At 37.0% G+C, this 26,358-nt stretch overlaps 1 protein-coding gene and 1 long non-coding RNA gene across 2 annotated transcripts; both read right to left on the reverse strand.

The window, feature by feature from the left end:
* Nucleotides 1-305: 305 nt before the first annotated feature.
* On the reverse strand, nt 306-1,457 carry LOC116404704. The gene is made up of 4 exons (XR_004217711.1): nt 1,400-1,457; nt 1,222-1,299; nt 1,082-1,132; nt 306-361 (listed from the first exon to the last, which is right to left on the reverse strand). It is a non-coding gene; the product is annotated as an uncharacterized LOC116404704 (long non-coding RNA).
* A 4,122-nt stretch (nt 1,458-5,579) lies between these two features.
* Nucleotides 5,580-7,117, reverse strand: LOC116404512. Its single transcript, XM_031887030.1, has 2 exons — nt 6,965-7,117; nt 5,580-6,832 (listed from the first exon to the last, which is right to left on the reverse strand). Exons 1-2 carry the CDS (start codon nt 7,101-7,103, stop codon nt 5,580-5,582), a joined length of 1,392 nt encoding a protein of 463 aa, XP_031742890.1. The 5' UTR covers nt 7,104-7,117.
* Nucleotides 7,118-26,358: the final 19,241 nt, after the last annotated feature.

Consider the following 26,358-nt stretch of genomic DNA (forward strand, 5'->3'; position numbering starts at 1 on the left):
AGGGCTTCTGTATTTTCCCATAAGGAGCCAATGATTGATTATATATTGGTCTGTTTTGCAAAGGGAAAGATGTAACGACCCAACTTTTCTAGGTAAGTCGAGGTCATTAATTTTTAACAAAAGACTTTGGTTGATACAAAATGAAACGTAAGTCAATTGAAAAACAAATTTATGTCAGGCCTGATTTTTCAAATATTCAAAAAACTTAAAAATACTATTTACAAATAAAAGTTTGTAAACTAAGTTTTAATACATCTTAAACCTCAAAAGAAACCATAAGCGGAAGCAAAATGACACGTTTCCTATGGCAATCACGCTTCCTTCCTGCCCCTCGCCGGTTTGCCACCTTTATTACCTTTACCTGAAAATTAAACATAAGAAGGGTGAGTATAACAATACTCAGTAAGAGACCCTCTACTGGTCCCGTCAGGGGAAAATAGATTGTTAACGTTCTATTGGGACACCCTGTACAGTCGCAGTCTTGTGATCCCGTAGGATGCACATCTCAGTCTAACGCCCCGAGGGACGTACATATCAGTCTAGTGTTCTGCAGAAACACATATTAGTCTAATGCTCCCGAAGGTGCAAAATAAATTGGTGATCCCGTGGGACACCTACAAGGCACACATCCCAATAAAAGCTAACAATTTTCCCCTCATTCCATTCAATCCATCTTTCAGTTACTTCAAAACATAAAGTTCTCTCTCTCAACGTCCTAACAGTCAACTTATCTCACTTTAGTCATATGTCTGTCAATAATATACTAATACGTCAGTCAATCAAACTATACAGTCAATACACCCCTCAGTTCACCAGCACACAGTCATACTTTAGCGTAACGTACACCCAATCTAAACGACAATCACAAGTTCACATCTGCATCTCATACAAACACAATCTACAATTTTTCGTCCTGTCCACGTCCACACACACATATATATATTCCATGACAATCACAATATGCATTCAACATTAAGTCTACTTCAATTCATATGCATATATATATTTTCAGTCAATCCACAGTATACATTCAACACATACAATTCACAATCATAAGTGAGTCCAGTAGAAAATCCCTTACTTTCAAGTTAGTTAAGCTCCTTAACCACGTTGAAGTCTACGAAGAACGAACCTAAACATTAAGACAATTTCTCAATAATTCTCTTCAACGCATCAATCATTTAAATTCAACCCAATGTGAATTTTTTTTTTACAACTTACCCAAATCTTCGCGAAACTAGTTCTAACTAGAATCAATTGTTTGCTGCGAACCCAAGGAATTCGAACGTTACCTTCAACCTATAATCGAACAGTAAACGATTTCTCCAACCAATTAGTCCTGTAATATTACTTCAGTTTATTTTAGAAACAGTTACGAATTTCATAACTTCAATCTTACCAATCAGAATTTAATGACTCGTGGCAAAGCAGGAACGACAGCTAACGACCCAATCCTGTGCAGGACGAAGAAGGAACTCGACGCGTAGAAAGTTGGATCTGGGGTCTTTAGTTCGGTTCACGGCAGATGTTATTCGCGGAAGAAGTCGAGCAGTAGCTTTGCGAAGAGACGACGTGCGACGGAGAGACCGTATACAGACGGACGGAGAGTCGCGCGGCATTGCAGACAACAGAGAAAGGAATCGGCGGCGGCTGGCTGAAAACAGAGGAGAAAGGAGAGGAATGGACGGCGACTGGCTTGGCTTCGACGGAGACAGATGTTGCGCGCGGGACTGGGCAGAGGGTCACACGGCGCTGGCAGAGGTCACGCGGCGGCCGACTGTTACAAGCGGCAGTTTTGGATCCGAAGAAGAGAAGAAAACGACCGGAAAGAAGAATAGGGGGGCGGTTGCTGGGCTGCGGCGGAAAGAAAAGAGAGGGATGGTCGGCGGTTGTTGCTGCGAACGGGAAGGAGAAGAGAACGGATGGGGCGGCGGTTGCTGCGAACGGGAAGGAGAAGAGAACGGATAAGGCGGCGGTTGCTGCGAACGGGAAGGAGAAGAGAACGGATGGGGTCGCGGCGCACGGGAGGAAGAAAAAGAGAGAAAAGAAAAGAAAAGAAAAAGGAAAAAAAAAAAGAAATTTTCTTTTTCTTTTCTTTTTATTTAAATTAAATATTAAAAAATATATATAAAATAAAAACAAAATATATATATATATACCTTTGGGGCATTACATTCTTCCCTCCTTAAGAAACTTTCGTCCTCGAAAGTTTTAATCCTGAAATAACTCTGGATAACGAGTCCTCATCTCTTCCTCTCGCTCCCATGTCGCCTCTTCAATTCGATGATTCCGCCACAAAACCTTTACTAATGGAATGCTTCTATTACGAAGCATCTTTACCTCTCTAGCCAGAATCTCCACAGGTTGTTCTACATAGCTCAAATGCTCATCAATCTCCAAAGGTTCGTAGTCCACTACATGAGACGTATCGGCCACATACTTCTCAACATCGAAACATGGAAAACATTATGAACTGCAGAGAGTGATGGTGGTAATGCCAAGCGATACGCCACAACACCAACCCTCTCTAAGATCTCAAATGGTCCAACAAAACGAGGACTTAACTTCCCTTTCTTTCAAAACGCATAACACCCTTCATAGGTGCTACCTTCAAGAATACTTTTCTCCCACATCGAACTTAAGGTCTTTTCATCGTACATCTGCATAGCTCTTCTGTCTACTCTGCGCTGTTTGCATACGTGCTCTAATCTTTTGAATAGCCTCATTAGTAGACCGAACTAATTCAGGTCCCATCAACCTATGTTCACCAACCTCACTCCAACAAACAGGGGTTCTACAACATTTGCCATACAAAGCCTCAAATGGTGCCATACCGATGGTAGCCTGGAAACTGTTGTTATAAGCAAACTCCATCAAATGTAGATGAGAGTCCCAACTACCTGGAAACTCTAGAACACAAGCTCGTAGCATATCCTCTAAAACTTGGTTCAAACGTTCAGTTTGACCATCAGTCTGTGGATCAAAGGCTGTACTGAAATCCAATCTCGTACCCATAGCAGTCTGAAGTCCCTTCCAAAACTTGGAAGTAAACCGTGCATCCCTATCAGAAACAATCGATACAGGCACTCCATGCAGTCTCACAATCTCAGTTAAATACAACTGTGCCCACTTACCAGTAGTATAAGTGGATTTCCCTGTACAAAATGTGCCGATTTCGTAAGCCTGTCTACACAACCAAAATCACTGTGAAACCCTTCAGGGTCTTAGGCAGCCCTGAAATAAAATCCATCGACACATTCTCCCACTTCCACTCTGGCACACTTAAAGGTTGTAACAAACCTGCTGGTTTCTGTCTAGGTGCCTTAACCTGCTGACATACTAGACACTTACTAACAAATTCCGCCACTTCCCTTTTCATATTCCGCCACCAATAAAAACGTTTTAGATCCTGACATTTTCGTGCTACCAGGATGCATGGAAAATGGAGAATTATGGGCTTCATCTAGTAAGTCAATCTTAACTGTACTGTTCGCTGGCACACACAAACGTCTCTCAAACATCAACCCACCATCAGAGGATATGGAGAACTCATCAGTCTGTCCATTCCAACAAGGCGACGTCTCTCTATCAAATAAGGGTCACTACTCTGAGCATCAACAATCTTCTGCCTCAGAGTCGGTTGCACCGTTAATTGAGCTAACTGTGAGGTGACTCTCCCCACAGATACTGCAATCTCAGCTCTCTCCAAGTCTCGATGCAATGGTACCTGTCTAGTAATGAGTGCTGCCGAATGTGATACTTTTCTACTAAGAGCATCAGCCACCACGTTTGCCTTACCAGGATGGTACAATATCTCGCAGTCATAATCCTTTATCAACTCGAGCCACCTTCGCTGTCTCATATTCAACTCTTTCTGAGTAAAGAAGTACTTCAGGCTCTTATGGTCAGTAAAGATTTGTATCTTTTCACCGTACAAATAATGTCTCCATATCTTCAATGCAAAAACCACTGCTGCCAACTCCAAATCATGTGTGGGGTAGTTCTGCTCGTGACTCTTCAACTGACGAGAGGCATAAGCAACCACCTTACCTTTCTGCATCAAAACACAACCCAGTCCTTTCTTGGAAGCATCACTGTAAATCACAAAACTTCCGGATCCATCTGGTACTGTAAGGACCGTGCAGTAACTAACCTTTGCTTAAGGTTCTGAAAACTATCCTCGCAAGCTGGACTCCAAACAAACGAGTTCCCTTCCTTGTCAACTAAGTCAAGGGAGTAGCCAAACGTGAAAAATCCTCCACAAACCTCCGGTAGTACCCTGCTAAACCCAGAAAATACGAACCTCACTAACTGTAGAGGGTCGAGACCAACTGGTAACCGCTTCTATCTTTGCAGGGTCTACTGAAACTCCCTCACTGGAAACCACATGACCAAGAAAAGCCACCTGCTTCAACCAAAATTCGCACTTAGAGAATTTAGCATACAGTTTATTGACTCAAAGAGTCTCTAACACCTTATGTAAGTGTTCCTCATGTTCGGCCTCAGTCTTGGAATAAACCAAAATATCATCAATGAAGACTATCACAAAAGTGTCTAAGAAATCCTTAAACACCCTGTTCATCAAATCCATAAATACAGCAGGTGCATTAGTCAAAACCAAAAGACATTACTATGAATTCATAATGTCCATACCTCGAACGAAAAGCAGTCTTAGGAACATCACGGTCTCTAATCCTCAACTGGTGATAACTTGACCGTAAGTCAATCTTAGAGAACACCGTGGCTCCCTGTAACTGATCGAACAAATCATCGATTCTGGGTAAAGGATATCTGTTCTTGACTGTTACTTTATTCAACTCTCTATAGTCAATGCAAAGACGCATCGACCCATCCTTCTTCTTCACAAACAATACTGGTGCACCCCAAGGTGACACACTAGGTCGAATAAAGCCTTTGTCAAGCAATTCCTGTAACTGTACCTTCAGTTCTTTCAACTCAGCAGGAGTCATCCTATAAGGGGCTCTAGAAATAGGAGTAGTGTCTGGCTCCAACGCAATGGCAAAATCAACCTCTCTATGTGGCGGTAGTCCTGGAAGATCTTTTGGAAATACATCTGGGTATTCTCTTACCACAGGTTCTGAAGTTAAAGAAGTCTCATCTTCCTTAGTATCCACCACACTTGCCAAAATACTCCAAGTACCCTGGTTGAGTAGTTTACTAGCTTTCATAGCTGAGATTACTTTAGGCAGTACTACTGTTCCTACCCCTTGAATTTAAAGCTAGATGCAGTAGGGGGACTGAACACAACTTCCTTACGAGAACAATCAATACTAGCATGATTAGTAGCTAGCCAATCCATACCTAAAATTACATCAAAGTCACGCATATCTAATACCAACAAGGTTACGTCCAGCACACGACCAGCTATCTCAATTTCACACGCTTTAATCTTTTCCTTAGACAACATAATTTCTCCAGACGGTGTAGACACTGACAAAACATAATCTAAGGGTTCCACCTCTAAGCATGCATGCGTCACAAAAAGCGATGAAATAAATGAGAAGATCCCGAGTCAAACAAGGTCAAGGCAAAATGCCCTAACACTGGTAATGTACCTGTCACCACTGTGCGGCCTTCTCTGCCTCTGATCTATTAGTGGCAAAGATTGTACCCCGCTGTGGAGGTCTCTCTCCCTGACTGCTCTGTCCAGCCCCAGTAGATCTCAAGGGACACCTATCAGCCATGTGTCCCTCTTGCTTGCACTTATAACAGACTCTCGTTCCCATCAAACAACGACCCAGGTGACGTTTCCCACACGTATTGCATAATGGCTTCTCTCGAGTAGTGTCTCCTGCCCCGCCAGAACTCTGCTGGAAACTGCGAAAAGGATCGCCTGGTCTCAAGTTCCTCTGAGGAACTCCCACAGTTCTCTGCTCTGCTTTTCTCTTTTGACCAGACGACGATCCCTTATCAAAGCTCCTTGGCCGTATTTCATCCTTCCCAATGCTCATATCCACTGCCAGACGCAGCGCTTCAGCCTGGGTAGTGGGCTTTAGTGCTCGCACAAAGTCCCTAATCTCATCTCTCAATCCCTTGACGAACCTATCAGCTCTAGCCTGCTCGTTACCAACAAGTTCAGGGGCAAAACGTGACAGCATATCAAACTCCTGGTCGTACTCCTCGACTGTCATATGTCCTTGCTTCAACTCCAAGAATTCCTGGCTTTTGGCGTCTCTAAGGTTAGCCGAGAAAAACTTGGTATAGAAGCAGTTTTTAAACTGATCCCAGGTAATCTGCCTCACATCTCCACCTAGCATGCGCATTGTAGTCCTCCACCAGATAATGCCTCTGTCCCTCAGTAGAAAAGCAGCACACTGAACTCTGTGCTCCTCGGGACATCTCATGTAATTGAATATGGTTTCCACAGAGGACAACCACAACTCAGCTTTAGTAGGATCCTCCAGTGACCCATCAAACGTCTGAGGGTCATATTTCCTAAAGTCCCTCAAATGTTTCGCCTCAGCAGAAAGTTGGTTCGGTAATATCTGCGGCTGTTGTGCAGCCAATCCTTGTGCAGGAGGGGCTGCTGGTGCAGGTGGAGCTGCTGGTACAGGGGGAACCACAGGTGCAGGTGGAACTGCAGGTGCCTGCTGGTTTCGAGCTATAGCCGTCATAAGTTCCGTAAACCTCTGCTCCATGTGAGCAGACAGTGCATCAAACTCGACGTGAGTCACGGGTGCAGCAGGAATTCGCTGTTCAGCTTGACCCTCAGTAGGCTGATTACGACCTGCTCCTCTACCTCGGCCTCCTGCTCCTCTACCTCGGCCTCTACGACCTCCTCTACGTACACCTCCCCTTGGCGGCATAATTCCTATTATCCACCAACAACACTCTTTAAAAAAAGTCTTAATCATAAGCATAAGCAAGTCTTTATCGTCATGCAATCTAGTTTAATTTAGGCAAAGTCATGCAAATAAACCATACATATAAGCATCAAGCATACCTGACGAGAGACGAAGGGTCGCGTTAGCCATAGGAACACAAAAACATAGACTTACATCGTAAGTCAGTCTACAGAACCTAAAACTTAGGCTCTGATACCAACTGTAACGACCCAACTTTTCTAGGTAAGTCGAGGTCATTAATTTTTAACAAAAGACTTTGGTTGATACAAAATGAAACGTAAGTCAATTGAAAAACAAATTTATGTCAGGCCTGATTTTTCAAATATTCAAGAAAACTTAAAAATATACTATTTACAAATAAAAGTTTGTAAAATAAGTTTTAATACATCTTAAACCTCAAAAGAAACCATAAGCGGAAGCAAAATGACACGTTTCCTATGGCAATCACGCTTCCTTCCTGCCCCTCGCCGGTTTGCCTTTGTTAAAAATTAATGACCTCGACTTACCTAGAAAAGTTGGGTCGTTACAAAAGATTTCCCTAACACGTATTGTAAAAAAATATGTAGTTGGCTAGTAGTGAAAAGTTAGCAAGGCTATTCATGTTTCTCTTGGGTGTTCCCTCTTACTCATCTTGAAGCTTATTGTGGGCATTTTGTCAACTTACTTTGGGTTTCTTTTGTCTTCTGTTTTAATTAATTACTTCGTACTTATTTTACATTTTAGTTTTCATTAGTGCGTCCTGGATAGAGGATTTTGTTTAGCTCGTTGTTATTGTTGATAAAATTAAAATGCCAACGATTACAATTCTTGAGAACGGACTCATCTGTTTCCAATTCAGATGCCCAAAACTTGTTGAATGGATCCTATCACGTTGATCGCGACATCTTGCTGGCAAAAGTATGCTCCTCTGTAAATGGACTCCAGGTATTGTCCCTAAATCCTTTGTTTTTTATTATGTTCCTATATGGATTAAACTAGGTAGGATTCCAATGGAGTTATGGACAGATGTCAGTTTGACTGTTGTGGCTAGTGCTAATAGGCAAACCTCTATCTTTAGATCTAGCTACTAAGGAAAGACGAAGGTTGTCACATGCTTGAGTATGTGTTGAATCAAATGTGGACTCTCCTATGGCCTGCTGAATTTACAATTCACCTTAGGGGAGAGGATTTCGTTATAGGCTGTGAATTATGAGTGGAAGCCTCGAAGGTGTAATTTGTGCCGGTCTTTTGGGCATTCTAGTGGTAAGTGTCCTAAGATTATGGAAAACAAAAATCATCGAGAGGAGGATGTGAGTAAGGTGGTTTCAAACAAAGAGGAGGAACGGACAATTGTGTCTTGTGGATGTGGTGTTAGACTTTAAATAGTTTGGAGGAAAGTAAGACTAATAGCTCCCCATTAGGCATATTAAGGAAAAGGAGGTAGCGGTAATCGAGATGAAATTACTCGTTATTAGGGAGAAAAGAGAGTTGGTTTATGTTCGAGAGAAGGGTAAACGTGTGGATGTGATTATGCCTAACTCTTTTGGCAGCCTTATGAAGTTGGGTGAGGGAGACAAGTGGACCTTATCTATAGTGGATGACTCCCCTCCCCCCTTACAAGTGGATGATACCGCTATTGTTCTTAGGGTGTATGTTATTAATCACCTTATGATAATTTCAAAATATAAATATATTTTTAGTAGAAGTCCTCACGTTTGACTCTAGACTCACCAAGAAACCTTATTTGGATATTACGAATATTGACAAAATTAGTGATATTAGATGACTATCAAACGATAAATCATAGGGTTATCAACTTTTAAATTTACTACTTTTAAAATTTAGAAAATGTAGTGACATGAGTCATGTGATTATAAATGTTTTTGTTATTTTTGCAGGGTTCCAGAGAAAAAAGAAAAAAGTAAGATGTGATTGATAATATGTGAAAAAAGGAAAAAAATTAAAGAAATATAACTCGATATATCTAATTTGTTTAAAAACGACCCCATTTGTAATTTTTCTTTTCAAAAGTCACACAACATCTTTTTGGAAAGTTTTTTTAGAGAAGCATGCCAATACCTTCATCCTACGGTATGTAGATGTATTTATGAATAATTTTTAAAAGTTCAAAACAATTTTTTTTAACATTTCAAAGTTTAAGGTTATTTTTTTACACAAACTACAAAATTCAAAAGAATTTTTTTTTGTAATTTAACTAAATACTGTTGTATGTATTATTATATATATATATATTATATTAATATATATATATATATATATATATATATATATATATATATATATATATAAATTAGTTATATTTTTTAGTCCTATATTGTAAAAAAAATATGATTATCGATTTATCGAAATCTAATTTGTAAATGGCTTAAAACATTTAGTTTGTTGAAAAAAAAATGACAAAACAATGGACCAATGGACAGCTAATACGAGTCGGTGAACCGAATACACAAAATTCTCTAAATCCAATTAAGCAAGATTTTAAAAAACAAATTCTAATAAAAACCCTACATGTACAGTCTCTCTCATTTAAAATTTCTTTCTCCTCTTCTCTTAACGGCCAAGTCTCCCTCTCCTCCCTCTCCTTCCTCTCCTCCCTATCATAACCCATTTCGCGGATCCATCTCCATCTTCTTCTTTAAGTCGCGGATCCAATCTCCATCTTCTTCTCTTAGTGCGTCCTTTCCATTTCTTCGTACACTCCATTTTTCCTTTCTCTTTTCAAAAACCCTAAGGCCTATCTCTCAATTTTCGTTTCTTTAAGGAAGAAACCCTATCATACCCATTTCACCGATCCATCCTCCATCTTCTTCTCTTATCGCGTCCTTTCCATTTATTTCTTCTTCTTCTTTGTTCGTACACTCCATTTTCCCTTTCTCTTCTCAAACCCTAATTCTCTTTAATTAATTAATTCTCTCCTTTCTCTCTCACTTCCTTCCTCTTCCATTAATGGCAGGTTCTCCTCATCTTCCTCCTTTCTCCAGTGTTGATTCCTCCTCTACTTCGACCTGTGATGCTCTTTTCTTCTTCCCTCGCAATTTCGATTCCACCATCATCATCGATTTTGGTTGCAATTTCTACACTCTTCAACCTCAACCTTCTGGATTCCCTCACTCTCACCGGATTGACTTCAATGTCCTTGGAACCTCCACTACTACTACTAGTACTCCACTCATCAAAGAATCCTCTGGATTATATATCAGACGCTCCTCTTCCTTTCCTTTCTAATACTTGTCTCTCTTCTAACTCCAGTGGTGAGCCCCGGAACAAATCGCATTACTCCGTGAGTTCCCAATTAATTCCATCTTTATTTAATATTCAATTGTCCTCTTTCCATTTGTTTCAATTATTGAATAGAAAGTTAATTGAATGAACTATGTTCCATATAATTTCATGTGGTTCTGGTAAAGCACAGTGCATCCGGTCGAACTTCCCCCATTATGTAATTTTATGGAGGTAGTTTTGTAAATTTGATTGAATCAGAGGCTATTCAATGTGTATGCATCAAAATATAGGGATTGTTTTTCAATTAAATATAAATTGATTGAGCCTCTGATGTGCTAGTAAGCATCAGATCTCCTCTGTGTATATATAGTTAGGTACTCTTCTTTTTTTATTGGTTCCGTCATATATATCACGGTCTGAAGTTGTAGCTAAACTTGCTTTCATCTTCAGTTTCTATCACTATTTATAAGGTCAGATTTTGTTCGATTAGAAGAATGTAAATTTGTCAAGGACAATAGCATGCTTAGTGTAATTGTACTCAAATATTATTACTAAAACAATTGCTTTATTTGTGTTGATACCATTATTTGTGTGGTAGATCTCTTGATTCATTTTGATGTTTGTATTTTGAAGACATACAAAGGTCATAATACTAGTTGCTATTCTTTTTATCTTGGTACGTTTCATTTTTGTTTTAATGTTTCACTGTCTCTATAATTGACTGTACAAACATATATCATCATTCAATCACTTTTTCAAGTTTTAGATTTTGAAATTTGTACATATTGGGGTTTTCCTTTTTCTTTATTTTGGATTATTTCAAATCTCCAAAGATCTTTCTTGTAACATTTGCATATTTTAGTTTGTTAAAATCTTCGAAAGTAGAGGAGAAGGCTCCAATGCATTCTGTCTCTCATTGCCTTGCCCTAACATTATCATCTGTGTGAGAATGTGCCAATGAGTAGACCATTTTCTTTTACTTTTTTTTTCCATAGCTTTTGAACCACTTTCCCTTTCTCTCCTTCTCTTTCATTCTTCTTTTATGTTAATTGGAAGAAGCTTTGAGGCCTCTCTTGAAAATAATGAGGTTTTGAAGGGGATAGAAAGAGAGTGATGGTGGGATCCATCAAAGGTTTGGGATTTCACACAATGTTCGCATCACTCTTTTAAATGTAATTAGAGGTTGAGGAGTTGATCGTCGATCATAGATAAGGAGGGGCTGGTTAGTGGCTTGGAAAAGAATTCAGACAACATTAATTTTTTCTAAAAAATAAAACCAACCTTCCGACGGTTGGTTAACACTCCTCGACAGTCGAGATAGGGTAAGACTTGTATTCTGGTTCTGTTGATACCTATATTTGTGCTTCATCACTTTATAATTGTACTTTTATTTATCCCCTTTGTATATTCCCATGTGTTTCATGTTTGTCTTTTATGTTTCTTCTATTTATATATTTCTTCATGTTCTTCTCCATTCGGGTTTTGCTCTTGCGGAGGTTACACATTCATTGTTGTGCTGGTACTTTAGTTAATGATGTCTAGTAATTTTTTGTTTTGCAAATTTTCTTGTTTAGTGTTCAAGTTTTGATTTCATAATGCCTTTAGCATAGCTTTACGACTGCAGAATTCAATTGCACATTGCCCTTTTTATTTTTGTTATTACTGATGGACTTATTTGTGATACCTTTAGATAAGAAAATTTATAGCTATTTGTGTTGAAGTTTATTTGTTGATTATTGGTTGGTTTTTCTCCCTCCACTTTTCTTAATATTTGAAGTGTGTAATAAAGGTAAGCAATTTTTTAGTCCCCTTAAATTTGTTTTGTTGATGAATTGTTTCCTTTTTTTTCTCGGTTTTGTTTTCAGGTTTTCATCATTATTCATTTGGTGGCTAAATATTACTCATGGGTATTTGTTCGATCTTATTTTGTTGTGATCAATTGATATACATAATATGCCACTATAAATTTGTTAAATTGTTGGATTATTTGCTTTTTTAATAAGGTTGGAGGAACCTCAAGGTACGTTTTGTTAAAGCATATTTTATATTGATAAATTTGAAGTTGTTCAAGTCTATAACATTGATAATGTTAATACGAGTAAATTTATAGCAAATTTAGTTGACTTAACTTATTTACATGCTGGTTGCTCGGACTCTTGGAAAAACCTTACGTGCCATTTTAACCCACGATAAGAGGACTTAAGGTTTGTTATGACTTACATATCAGTTTTTGAGATTTTCCTTTGTAACTTTTTCATAGACCTCTATTGTAGTTTTTTGTTCTTCATTTTTGTTTGTAGGACGTTTCTAGAGAATGCAAGACCATGTTTGAGTGAGAAATTGGTCTCGATGAAATTGAGAGTTCATATGAACATCACATACAATGCAAGTAAATCTACCTACTTAAACCCATCTTCTATTTCTACAGCAGAAAGGCTTTCGGTGGCTGAAACAAGTGAGTGATTAAGTTTTTTATCACCCGTATTATTTGTTATCACTAGGGAAAGAAAGCTGAGTAGAAAAAGTAGAATGCCAAATGGAAAAAAAAAAGATTAGTAAGCAGCGTTATTATTTTAAAATAGAAAACAAAAATTAACATTATTGTTAAACCGGCCATTCTCGAGAACATAAATAGAATTTGATAGCTCTTGCATCGTGTTTATGAATGTTAAGAATGAAACTATCGGTAGGTATAGAATAATCATCTATCACCTCAATTATGTTACAGGGTTTATGAAATAGAATTTTCTTATGTATTGTAATAGTAGAAGATTCTTCGTCAGGAAGCAAAGCTTATAGCTTATGTCTTATTCATATGTCTTATAGAATTTTCCAGCACAAAGCCAAGTGGTCCCAAGTACAACGGGAAGGTTGTTAAAATCAATCTCTTATGTCTTATTTCATAACTATTTAGTTTTGATCTTAATACAACAATTTTCATTTTTTTCTAGGTGATTATATGTGCTTAGAAATTAAGTGTTTTGAAAATTAGTGGTGACAAATCACACTTAGAAACTAAGTGTAGAACCATAGAAATGTTACCCCCATCGGTTCTAGCAATGCCTAGTTACCGCAGTTCATAACAAAGAAAGAAAAAGAGGCTCGTAAATGCATACCATAAAAAAGTGAGACAATCAACAATTTATAAAAAAAAAAACATATGCAATATGCATTAAAAAAGCTCATAAAAAATACAGAGTCAAGTCAGTTAGGTCAAGAGACATGTTGAGTTCCTAGCTATTAGAGCTTTTGGGGGAAAACATCGCTTTTGGCCTAACCAAAACTAGACCATCTATTTTTACTGTTTTAAACATAACATCAAGTTTGATTGAGGGCTTTGAAAAGAGGAGGAATCCTCTCGATCCACAGTAGGCGAAAACGAGGCTTGTTGTCACTTCGAAGGGAGCAGTCAAACTTAGCATTGAGTTTGATTTTTTTTTTGAAAAGGTAATGATAATATTATACAACAACAAGGTGGACCTCACAACCTGAGGTCAAGACAAAGAGCGAACAACACTCACAGAACAAGTAGTTAGACAAAACAAACCCATAAGTACCAAAACAACCCCACATCTCGGGAACAAGAACTAAAACCAAAGAAACCAACTAGTGTTCCAATTAAAAGGACAAGAAGAAGAGAGAAAGACAACAAAGTTAATAAAGAGAAGAGAAAACCCCACAGCCCGGGGACAAGCAAACGAAAAGAACATTAAATAAGACCATGAACACCATCCGACCAAGAAGCAGCACGCGCTTTAATACACGACCGAATGAGCTGGAATACAACCATAAGCTCTCGAACAGCACCTCCATGAAGACGATGATTTCGCACCTGCCAAATGAAATAAATTGTTAGCACACCAGAGTGTTGAATCGTATGGGAACCCTAAGAGGGGTGAATAGGGTTTAAATAAACTTTTTGACAAATAAAAAGTAAAATCAACTAATTAGATATTTTCTAAAATTTAAATAAAGAACTTTGTAAACTTTGTTAAATAACAAGATTGATAAAAAGATATGAATGGAAGTATGCAATCAAACTCAACCAATAAGAATATGTAACTAAAATTAAATTAAAAAATAATTAGAAAAGAGTTAGAGAAGAAGACACCGTAATTTTATAGTGGTTCGGTTAAACTCAACCTACATCCACTTTCCCAAGCACCCTTGGGATTTTGATTGAAAATCTTCTTTGGACTCTTTCCACGGATTTGAGCCGAACCGATTCTTGCTCCTTTTTCGGGTTCAAGAGCAAACCCGATCCTTTCCACGGGTTAGGATCCAACCGTTACAATATGTTGAAATTTTTAAATCACACAAAAGAAAACTCTCTAAAAGAGTGAGTATACAATTTGAAGCTCACAAATTTAATCCTCACAATACAATAAGAAGCTCTCAAGAATAAGATGAAAAGAATAAAAATTGGAAGCTTTAGAGAGAATAACAATGTTGGCTTTTTGCTTGAGGATTGTAAAGATTTGTGATCTTGTGTAAATGTGAAGTATTTAAAAAGAGAGGAAAGATAAATTCAAAATCATTTGGGTCATTAGATATAAGTAAAAGAAAAATGAATGGTTGAGATTTAAACTTAATTAGCCGTTAGACACAATACAAATAATAATATAATAATATGTCTTTTCAAAATATTTGTTTAAAAAGAAATCAATAAAGCAACTTCACCCTCTTTAAAAAAACTAGCCGTTAGACACAAGAAAAAATAATAATATTAAAATCATTTTCTTTTAAATTCATTTTCTTTATAAAAGCCAATAAAACATAACAAAAAGCCACATTTGTTACTCCTTCATTGCTCCAAGTGGCTTTCTCTAATTGGTTCAAATTGAATGCTTGGTCGCCACGTCACCATCTCGGGTATTTTTTCGTTAAGCTTCTTTTAGCAATATTTTCTTCATTTGAACTTCGATTTGGGTGATTCAAGAGGCGTTAGAATCATTTTTCCAAGCTCTACGATATGGTCTATTCAAATTAATAAAATTGTCAATAAAAAAATCAGATTTGTTATCATCAAAACATAAATTAATTGAATAATTAAAATAAATTAATTTGAGATTAAGGGCCAAAAAGCCAATCTCCCCCTTTTTGATGATGACAAATCATTGAAGAAAAATAACTTGAAACACACATGATCAACAAGTAATTCTATTATCAAGATGTATAACCATAAAGCTCATGTATATATTTCACCACAAAGATCATACTTGAAAACAATTGATAAGAGAACCTTCTTTGTCCTTAATTAATTTTTCTCTAAAAAAATATGCATTATTCAATAGAAACAATTATGCAACAAATTGATAAAAACATATTTTTCTTATACTTCTCCCCCTTTGGAATCATCAAAAACAATACCAAGAAGTTAGCTCTCCCAAAAAAATATGAACACATACAAAATGTCTAATTCTCCCCCTATCAATATGCATTAGGTAACAATATCAAGTAAGATATAAAATCAAGATGCATCACAACGAATAATTCCAAGCTCAAGCCTATTTTTACAAAAGCTTTCTTCACTCAAAGGTTTGGTAAATATATCCGCTAATTGATTATTGGAACTTACAAACTCAAGAGTAATATGACCATTTTGTACATGCTCTCTAATAAAGTGATGCCTAATATCTATATGCTTAGTTCTAGAATGATGAATAGGATTCTTAGTCAAATTTATGGCACTAGTATTATCACAAAATATAGGCACATTATCAAATTTTAATCCAAAATCACAAAGAGTTTGTTTCATCCAAAGAATTTGTGCACAACAACTAGCAACCGCAATATATTCCGCTTCGGTAGTGGATAAGGCAACCGAATTTTGCTTTTTACTAAACCAAGATACTAAGGAACTACCAAGAAATTGACAAGTCCCACTAGTACTTTTACGGTCAAGTAAACTACCGGCAAAGTCCGCATCGGAATATCCTACCAAATTAAACTCAACATTTCTAGGATACCATAATCCAACATCAATAGTTCCAAGCAAATATTTAAGTATCCTTTTAACAGCATGGAAATGTGATTCTTTAGGACAAGATTGAAATCTAGCACAAAGACATACACTAAACATGATATCGGGTCTACTAGCGGTCAAATAAAGTAAAGATCCATCATACCTCGATAAGTCTTTATATCCACACACTTACCTTTTTCATCTTTGTCAAGCTTAGTGGTAGTGCTCATAGGAGTTTTTGCAACTTTACCTTCATTTAATTTGAATTTCTTGAGCAAATCCCTTGTGTATTTTTCTTGACTTATGAAGATGCCATCCTTGAGTTGTTTGATTTGAAGACCAAGGAAGAAACTAAGTTCTCCCATCATACTCATCTCAAACTCATTATGCATACACTTGGAAAATTCTTCACACAAAGATGAATTAGTAGAACCAAATATAATATCATCCACATAAATTTGTACTATAAGCATGTCATTATTTTTAACTTTAATAAATAGAGTATTATCAATTTTTCCCATCTTAAAGTCATTCTCAAGTAAAAACTTGCTAAGTCTATCATACCAAGCTCTTGGAGCTTGTTTTAAGCCATAAAGAGCCTTTTTCAACTTATAAACATGATTAGGTAAATCAAAACTTTCAAAGCCCGGAGGTTGTTCTACGTAAACTTCCTCCACAATATAACCGTTTAAAAAAGCACTTTTTACATCCATTTGATACAAAATGAAATTTTTATAAGAAGCAAAAGCAAGCAACATTCTAATAGCTTCTAATCTAGCAACCGGTGCAAAAGTCTTCATAATCTATACCTTCTTCTTGACAATAACCTTGAGCTACAAGTCTAGCTTTATTTCTAATGATATTTCCATTTTCATCCATCTTATTTCTAAAAACCCATTTAGTTCCGATTATAGATGCATTAGAAGGCCTAGGGACTAATTTCCAAACTTTGTTTCTTTCAAATTGATTTAATTCTTCTTGCATAGCTAAAATCCAAAACTCATCACATTCGGCATCTTTAAAACTTCTAGGTTCAATTTGAGACACAAAAGCAAGATTACTAAATAAATTAAGAGAAGAACGAGTTTTGACACCTTGTTCGGGATTGCCAAGAATTAGATCCTTGGGATGGGATAGAGCATATCTCCACTCTTTAGGCAAGGATGAAGAACCCTCTTCTTTTCTCTATGATGTTCACATCTTGCATACTTGGAACAATTTCTTTGCCTTTGTCATTAACAAGTAAATCTCCAAAATCTTTTTCTAAATCATCACTACAAATAGACTCATTAGAAACATTATTCCAAGATTCATCAAATACAACATGAATAGATTCCTCAATAACTAAAGTTTTCTTATTGAAAACTCTATAAGCTTTACTAGTAGAGGAATATCCTAGAAAAATACCAACATCCGTCTTAGAATCAAATTTTCCAAGTTTTTCTTTGTTATTCAAAATAAAACATTTACAACCGAAAACTTTGAAATACCCAATATTTGGAATTTTTCCATGCCAAAGTTCATAAGGAGTTTTATCTAAAGATGGTCTAACTAAAACTCTATTTGAAACATAGCAAGCGGTGTTAACGGCTTCCGCCCAAAAATATTTAGGTAAACCATACTCATTCAACATTGATCTAGCAAATTCTTGCAAAGTACGATTTTTCCTTTCAACTACACCATTTTGTTGAGGAGTTCTTGGAGAGGAAAAATTATGGGAAAAACCATTTTCTTCACAAAAAGCTTTAAAAGCATCATTATCAAATTCTCCTCCGTGATCACTCCTAATTTTGGAAATAAAAAATCCTTTTTCATTTTGTACTCTTTTTGCAAAACTAATAAAACTTTTCAAAGCATCATCCTTATGTTTTATCATCAAAACCCAAGTAAATCTAGAAAAATCATCAACTATCACAAAAGCATAATAATTTCCTCCATAGCTAGCAATTCTAGAAGGGCCAAATAAGTCCATGTGTAATAGTTGTAAGGGTCTAGTAGTAGAGATCACATTTTTAGATTTGAAAGAGGACTTAGTTTGCTTACCCATTTGACAAGCATCACAAACTTTGTCTTTTTCAAATTTAAAACTAGGAAGACCTCTAACCAAACAATTTTTAGAAATATTTGAAATTAAGTGCATGCTAGCATGTCCTAGTCTTCTATGCCATAACCAAGAATCATTATGCAAAACCGAAAGACATTTATCAATAATAGGATAATCATTCAAATCAAGAGTGTACACATTTTCATCCCTATTTCCAACAAACAAAACTTTTCTATCACTAACATTTTCAATTATGCAATTTCTTTTATCAAATATTACTCTAAATCCTTTATCACACAATTGACTAATACTAAGCAAATCATGCTTTAAACCATCAACCAAATGAACATTTTCAATCAAAGTAGATGAATCATTTCCTATATTACCCTTACCAATTATTTTACCTTTCTTGTTGTCACCAAAGGTTACCATGCCTCCATTCTTTTTGGAGAAAGAGATAAGCTTGGATCGGTCTCCCGTCATGTGTCTTGAGCAACCACTATCCAAGTACCATTTGTTTTTCTTGGAGGCTTTCAAACAAACCTAAAAACAACTAATTTCAAGTTTGATCCTTTGGTACCCATACTTGTTTGGGTCCTAGAATGTTAGCATTTACATATTTAGGGATCCATTTCATTTTTTCATAGACATTACAAGCACTAGATCTAGATAGGTAACAAGAATAAGCTTTATGTCCATACTTGCCACAAGAAAAACAAACAACATTATGCAAAGATTTATTTTTCATAACAAATTTATGTACTCTACTTTTATTGGAGAAATTCTTCCTTGGAGCAATGTAAAACTTTGCTCTTTGCGAAAAATTTCTTCTTGAATAAGTATTTTGAGCATACTTCAATTTAAAGCATTTAGGTCTAATGTGACCTTCAACACCACAATTATGACATATGGGTACAAAACTAGATTTAACATGATTAGACACATGATTAGACATGTTAAACTTAGGCACAATAGGTGATGCTTTAACGAATGTAGTTTTAGAACTTGAAGGAGTAGATGATTCATCAATATAGCCTAAACCTCTCTTATCACCATAAGATTTTCCTACTTCAATAATTTTGTCCAATCTTTGAGCACCTATTGTCAACTTTTTAATAGTTTCTTTAGCTTTATCAAGTTCTTGTAAAACACTTAGTTCATTTTCTTTAAGCACTTTAATCAAGTTATCTTTTTCACAACTATCATGCTCAAGAAATCTAACTTTATCAAGCAAAGCATCTTTCTCAATACAAACATGCTTATCACTAGAGACATTCAATTCTTCAATTTGCTCAAAATTTTCATTCTCTTTAAAGCAAGCAATTGTATCAAGTAAAGACTTATTTTCACTAATTAAAACATTGTATTTCTTCTTAAGCACAACATACTTAGAACTAAGTTTTTCTAGGTCATTTTGCATGCTTTCAAAATTTTCAAATAATTCATCAATAGAAAGAGGTTCTAGAGTTACCTTATCATCATGTTCATCATCTTTGTCACTATGAGCCATGAGACCAAGATTTGCCATTTCTTCAACTTCACTTTCACTTTCACTACTATCATCCCATGTAGCCTTCATTGCCTTCTTCTTGGATTTCTTAGATGATTTGAGGAGAGGACAATCCGTTCTTATATGACCCGATCTTTTGCATTCATAACAAATCACCTCATCCTTTTTGCTTTTCTCACCTTTTGACTCTTTTTGGGTTGATAGGTGTTTCTTGAAATATTTCTTTCTTTTTATGAAATTTTTGTACTTACGTGAGAAATAAGCAATGTCATCTTCATCAAGGCCATCCTCATCTTCGGGATCAACTTCCAAGGAGATAGTCTTTAATGCAATGCTCTTCTTCTTTTTGGACTCATCCTCCAAGTGCTCCTTCATGATGATCTCATGAGTCATGAGTGAGCCAATAAGCTCCTCTAGTGGAAGTTTGGTGAGATCCTTTGCTTCTTGAATCGCCGTTACCTTAGCTTCCCAAGTCTTAGGTAGAGACCTTAGAATTTTTCTAACATTTTCGGAAGTTGTATAAACTTTACCAAGACCCTTCAAAGCATTTATGATGTTAGTAAATCTAGTAAACATATCGGTGATAGTCTCATTAGCATCCATCTTAAACAATTCATAATTATGAACAAACATGCTAATTTTAGACTCTTTAACTTGATTTGTTCCTTCATGAGTAATTTCAAGAGTATTCCAAATTTCTTGAGCGGAAGAACACATGGATATTCTATTAAATTCATCTTTACTCAAGGCACAATACAAACAGTTAATAGCCTTAGCATTAAATGAACACTTTTTCATTTCATTTTCATCATACTCTTCTTCTAATTTAGGCGTATCAACATTATCAACATTTTTCATGGGTACATAAGGACCTTTAGCAACAATTAACCACAAATTATAGTCAATAGATTGCAAATAAATTTTCATTCTAGCTTTCCAATATGCATAATTTGAACCATCAAAATAAGGAGGTCTAGAAGTAGATTGACCTTCAACAATACCATTTGCCAATAGGTTTGCCATAATGCTCTAACAATAAAGTTTATCAAGAAATTAAAATTTCAAGATGAGCAACCTTGCTCTGATACCAATTGTTGGATCGGTATGGCAACCCTAGAGGGGGGTGAATAGGGTTTAAATAAACTTTTTGACAAATAAAAAGTAAAATCAACTAATTAGATATTTTCTAAAATTTAAATAAAGAACTTTGTAAACTTTGTTAAATAACAAGATTGATAAAAAGATATGAATGGAAGTATGCAATCAAACTCAACCAATAAGAATATGTAACTAAAATTAAATTAAAAAATAATTAGAAAAGAGTTAGAGAAGAAGACACCGTAATTTTATAGTGGTTCGGTTAAACTCAACCTACATCCACTTTCCCAAGCACCCTTGGGATTTTGATTGAAAATCTTCTTTGGACTCTTTCCACGGATTTGAGCCGAACCGATTCTTGCTCCTTTTTCGGGTTCAAGAGCAAACCCGATCCTTTCCACGGGTTAGGATCCAACCGTTACAATATGTTGAAATTTTTAAATCACACAAAAGAAAACTCTCTAAAAGAGTGAGTATACAATTTGAAGCTCACAAATTTAATCCTCACAATACAATAAGAAGCTCTCAAGAATAAGATGAAAAGAATAAAAATTGGAAGCTTTAGAGAGAATAACAATGTTGGCTTTTTGCTTGAGGATTGTAAAGATGTTGTGATCTTGTGTAAATGTGAAGTATTTAAAAAGAGAGGAAAGATAAATTCAAAATCATTTGGGTCATTAGATATAAGTAAAAGAAAAATGAATGGTTGAGATTTAAACTTAATTAGCCGTTAGACACAATACAAATAATAATATAATAATATGTCTTTTCAAAATATTTTGTTTAAAAAGAAATCAATAAAGCAACTTCACCCTCTTTTAAAAAAACTAGCCGTTAGACACAAGAAAAATAATAATATTAAAATCATTTTTCTTTTAAATTCATTTTCTTTATAAAAGCCAATAAAACATAACAAAAAGCCACATTTGTTACTCTTCATTGCTCCAAGTGGCTTTCTCTAATTGGTTCAAATTGAATGCTTGGTCGCCACGTCACCATCTCGGGTATTTTTTCGTTAAGCTTCTTTTAGCAATATTTTCTTCATTTGAACTTCGATTTGGGTGATTCAAGAGGCGTTAGAATCATTTTTCCAAGCTCTACGATATGGTCTATTCAAATTAATAAAATTGTCAATAAAAAAAATCAGATTTGTTATCATCAAAACATAAATTAATTGAATAATTAAAATAAATTAATTTGAGATTAAGGGCCAAAAAGCCAACACAGAGAAGGCGCCACAGTTTTCTCCTCACACTCTTCCCAATACCCTGATTATAAATCCAAGATAGCTCAACCCCCAATAATCGATTCTATGAGATGACATAAGCAAAAGGATCCTCGACAAATCTCCCACCCAAAATGACAAGAAAAAAACAAATGATCACGAGACTCATAGTTCCCTCCACAAAGCAAACACGATAAAGGAATCGACCTATCCCACCGACTTAACCTATCTCTAGTACCCAACCTATCCCTGATGGCCAACCAAGCACAAAAGGAGTGCTTAGGAATATTTCCCCACCCCATAGTAAATCGACCAGTCAACCCTACTACTATGAGGACGAATAGTCTCCCACTCACTGGTGATCGAAAAACTATCATGACTCCCCAGCACCCAGACCCACCTATCCTCAACACTCGGACTCGCCTCACTCCCTAAACCCTATCCCAAATGTCCATCAAATCCAAAGAAAGAAGCAGCCACCTCCAATCACCATCCCGACCCATGAAATCCACCAGCCTTGCATCCCACCGACTACCCGCATCATTGATCACCCTCTACCCAAACTGCTGGATAATCGGCCCACCCTGAATCCATGGAACCAACCACACTCTACACTTCCTTCCATTGCCCACCTTCATCTTAACATGAGCTTTAAGGATATCCCGCTTACGCAAGATTTCCCTAAAGCACCAAGATCGACCCACCCCAGCATCGATCTCCCACAGCGATCTCCCTTTAAGGATATAAGATTCCACCCAAGCAACCCACAAACTACTAGATTTAACAAGTAGCAACCATAATATCTTCAACGTGCTTGCTATATTCCAAAAGATCCATCGCGAATATCAAGACCTCCTTCATCAAAAGGAAGACAAACCTCATCCCAGGCAACTTTAGCACCACCTCTTCCCTCCTCCTTACCTCTCCACAGATAAGCCCTCAAGATCTTATCAACGTCTCTGTGGACTTTCATAGGAAGCATGAACACACTAGCCCAATAAACCTGAAGGCTCCTAAGGACTAAGCGAACAAGCTAAAGTCTACCTGCAAAAGATAACACTCTAGCAGACCAAGACCGAATATGACTGGTAATACGCTGAATAAGGGGATCACAATCAGAGCTCCGCAATCTTCCAGAGAGGAGAGGAAGCCCAAGATAACTAACAGGGAGATGACCAATGGAAAAATCCATGTTAGCAGCAAGCCAAGAAGCTTTCGAACTATTAACCCCCACAAGAAAATTTGAGCTTTTAGCAAGATTAGCAAACAGTCCCGAAAGCTCACCAAACCTCTTAATAGTCTCTTTTATGAAACTCATAAAATGATTATCAGCAGTACAAAAGATCATCAGGTCATCTACAAAAGTAAGATGAGTTAATCTGACCTTCTCACAAAACTGGTGGAATTGAAAATTCTGAGGTGGGCTGTTCAACATGCGAGAAAGCACCTCCATGACCATCACAAATAAGAACGGGGATAAAGGGTCACCTTGTCTAAGTCCTTTCCTCCCATGGAAAAAACCTTCCAACGATCCATTAATCATAATGGAGAACATCGGAGAGGTCACACACGCTCGAACCCAACTCACAAATCTTAAAGGCGTACCTATGGCAATCAGCAGGCCAAAGAGGAAATCCCAATTAACAGAATCATAAGCTTTTTGGAGGTCAACCTTCATAGTGCATCGAGGTTTACCTCTGTGCAAATGGTATGCCCCTACAAGCTCCTGACAAAGAAGAATATTGTAAATAATACTCCTCCCAAGGATGAAAGCTGGTTGATTTCCACTAACAAAAGAAGGAAGCCACACACGAAGCCTATCTGCCAATATTCTTGAAATGCACTTATAAATAACGCTGCAACAAGATATAGGGCTGAAATCCTCCAATCGATCAGCACAATTCCTTTTAGGAATAAGTGTAATAGCAGTCGTATTCACCCCTTGAGGGAAGTAATTGGTCCCAAAGAAGTGTAAGACGACATCACAGAAACCCTCTCCAACCACCGTCCAAGCTCCTTTGAAGAAGCTAACTGAATACCCATAAGGGCCTGGAGCCTTTCCACAATCCATGGAGAACAGAACACGTCTCACTTCCTCCCTGCCAATAGGCGACTGGAGGGCCTGGCAACACTCCTCAGTCCATCTAAACTGAACAATCTCCTCAATACAAGTAGAGAGCTCTCTGTAGCTAATATTCTGAGAACCCAGACTATCTTTGAAATAATTAACTACCACCTGAGTCATCTGATCATGGTTAGTCAATCGATTTCCATCTGGGTCAATAACTGATTTCAAAGCATTGCTGCTCTGCCTTGATCAAACAGATCGATGAAAAAAGGCAGTATTCTGGTCATCTAGCTTCAACCATCTGACTCGCGATTTCTGGCACATAGCGGCTTCCTCCACTCTAACCGCTTTCCAAAAGTTTACCCTGGCTAAGCTCGCGTGATTACTCACCTCCTCCGACAGAGACTTCGTCTCCATCTCTCTTTGAGCTCAGTCCATGGTATCATTGGCAAGATGAGCATCCTCACTGATGTCCGGATATGCTACCAAAATGCCTGCGAAGAATCGACTTGAGATTTCTTAAGTTCCTTACAATATTCACAATTGGAGAAACTCTAGTATCTTTGGTCCAAGCAGAGGACACAACATCCATAAAGGACGCTTCTTCAACCCAATGGTTAAAGAAACGAAAAGAGACCACTTGTTTTTATATGTTTCAACCCAACAATCTTCATGGGACCATCTTCGCTCGGTCAATTTCCTGTATTTCGGTTTTTATATGTTTCACGATTCACGTAAACCAGTTTGGGTCCACTCATGTCCGACCATTTCTTCCTCACAGAAATTAGGTCAGCCTTTGCAGTCGTCGCCCTTCGGTCGTTCGTCGCCATATCATGTACGCGTTGAAGGCTTGACATCACGCGTTTCTTCACCTCCTCAACGTCACTGAGAATTTCTTCATCGTTTCATGCTTAGGACACGAATGAACTTAATTCATGTGAGATCCCTCAGCGAGTGAATTAAATTCAGCTTGGAAACCGACTTAAACAATTTCTGGACAGACGTTAATTCTCCCGAATCAAAACGAATATCATTCGTAATGGTTCAATTGATCAATTGTAATAAATTTCGAAATGGATACCAAATGACATTAGTTTCACATTCAATCTGCCAAAACCAAACGAATTACTTTCGAATTTGATCCCTTGCTGACCGCAGCACTCACCAGCCGTTCGCCTCCTTCACCAGCCGAGTGAGAGAACTTGGAAATCCTAGAGAGACACGTGTGAGGGACACGCACCCGAGATGAAATTTTTTCCTTTTTACTCTAATTGAGTTTGATTGAGGGCTTTGAAAAGAGGAGGAATCCTCTTTGATCCACAATAGGGGAAAACGAGGCTTGTTCTCACTTCGAAGGGAGCAGTTAAACTTAGCATTGAGTTTGATTGAGGGGTTTGAAAAGAGGAGGAATCCTCTCTGATCCACAATAGGGGAAAACGAGGCTTGTTGTCACTTCGAAGGGAGTAATCAAACTTTGAAACTAAGTGTAGAACCATAAGGAGATTACCCCACCGGTTCTAGCAAGGCCTATTACCATATTTCATACCAAAGAAAGAAAAAAAAGGCTTGTAAATGCAAACCATAAAAATGTGAGACAATCAACAACTATAAAAAAAAACATATGCAATATGCATTGAAAAAAGCACATAAAAATTAGAGAGTCAAGTCGATTAAGTCAAGTAGAATGTGTTGAGTTCCCTAACTATTAGTGCTTTTGGGGGAAATTTTCACTTTTGGCCTAACCAAAACTAGACCACTATTCTTAGCGTTCTAAACATAGCATCAAGTTTGATTGAGGGCTTTAAAAAGAGGAGGAATCCTCCCCAAACCACGGAAGGGGGAAAATGAGGGTCGTCACTCTGAAGGAAGCAGTCAAACTTAGCATTGAGTTGATTGGAGGCTTTGAAAAGAGGAGGAATCTGATAGACCCCCTATATTACATCTGTACAGCGGAAGAGGGACAAAGAAATTAAAAAAAATATCACGTGCACATGAATAGCATGTGCTTTCAAAGTGTTTTGGCATAATAGAAGTGAATAACAACTTTCAATTTAGAACTACAATATCAAATTTGAGGTCTCTTGAATTTAGATGCCTACTAGAAGAGTGCAAATGGTTTATTAGGACATCTCGTTATAAGAAGCGCGAGTTGTGGATGCTATGAAAATACATTTATGAACATGACTGTTCATTGAATACTAGTTTTTTGTTATAAGGGAATGTCCTTCAAATGCTTTCGCTTTATGTTTTTTGTTTTTCCTTTGTACATGAGGTTGTTTAAAAATTTTGTGATGGAACTGAGTTTACGAACTGTTGTTTTGTAAATAGTACTTTTAAAGTTTTGGTTATTTGAAGTAGGG

This window comes from Cucumis sativus, chromosome 6 (assembly GCF_000004075.3).
Source record: "Cucumis sativus cultivar 9930 chromosome 6, Cucumber_9930_V3, whole genome shotgun sequence".
In the NCBI taxonomy this organism is placed as follows: Eukaryota; Viridiplantae; Streptophyta; class Magnoliopsida; order Cucurbitales; family Cucurbitaceae; genus Cucumis; species Cucumis sativus.

Excerpts from the sequence above, each read along its gene's own strand:
- LOC116404512 (XM_031887030.1), bottom strand. The coding sequence starts at position 7,103 with ATGACCTCGACTTACCTAGAAAAGTTGGGTCGTTACAGTTGGTATCAG. Across the intron at positions 6,833-6,964 it reads GACCCTTCGTCTCTCGTCAG|GAATTATGCCGCCAAGGGGA; the intron begins GTATGCTTGATG and ends GGTGGATAATAG.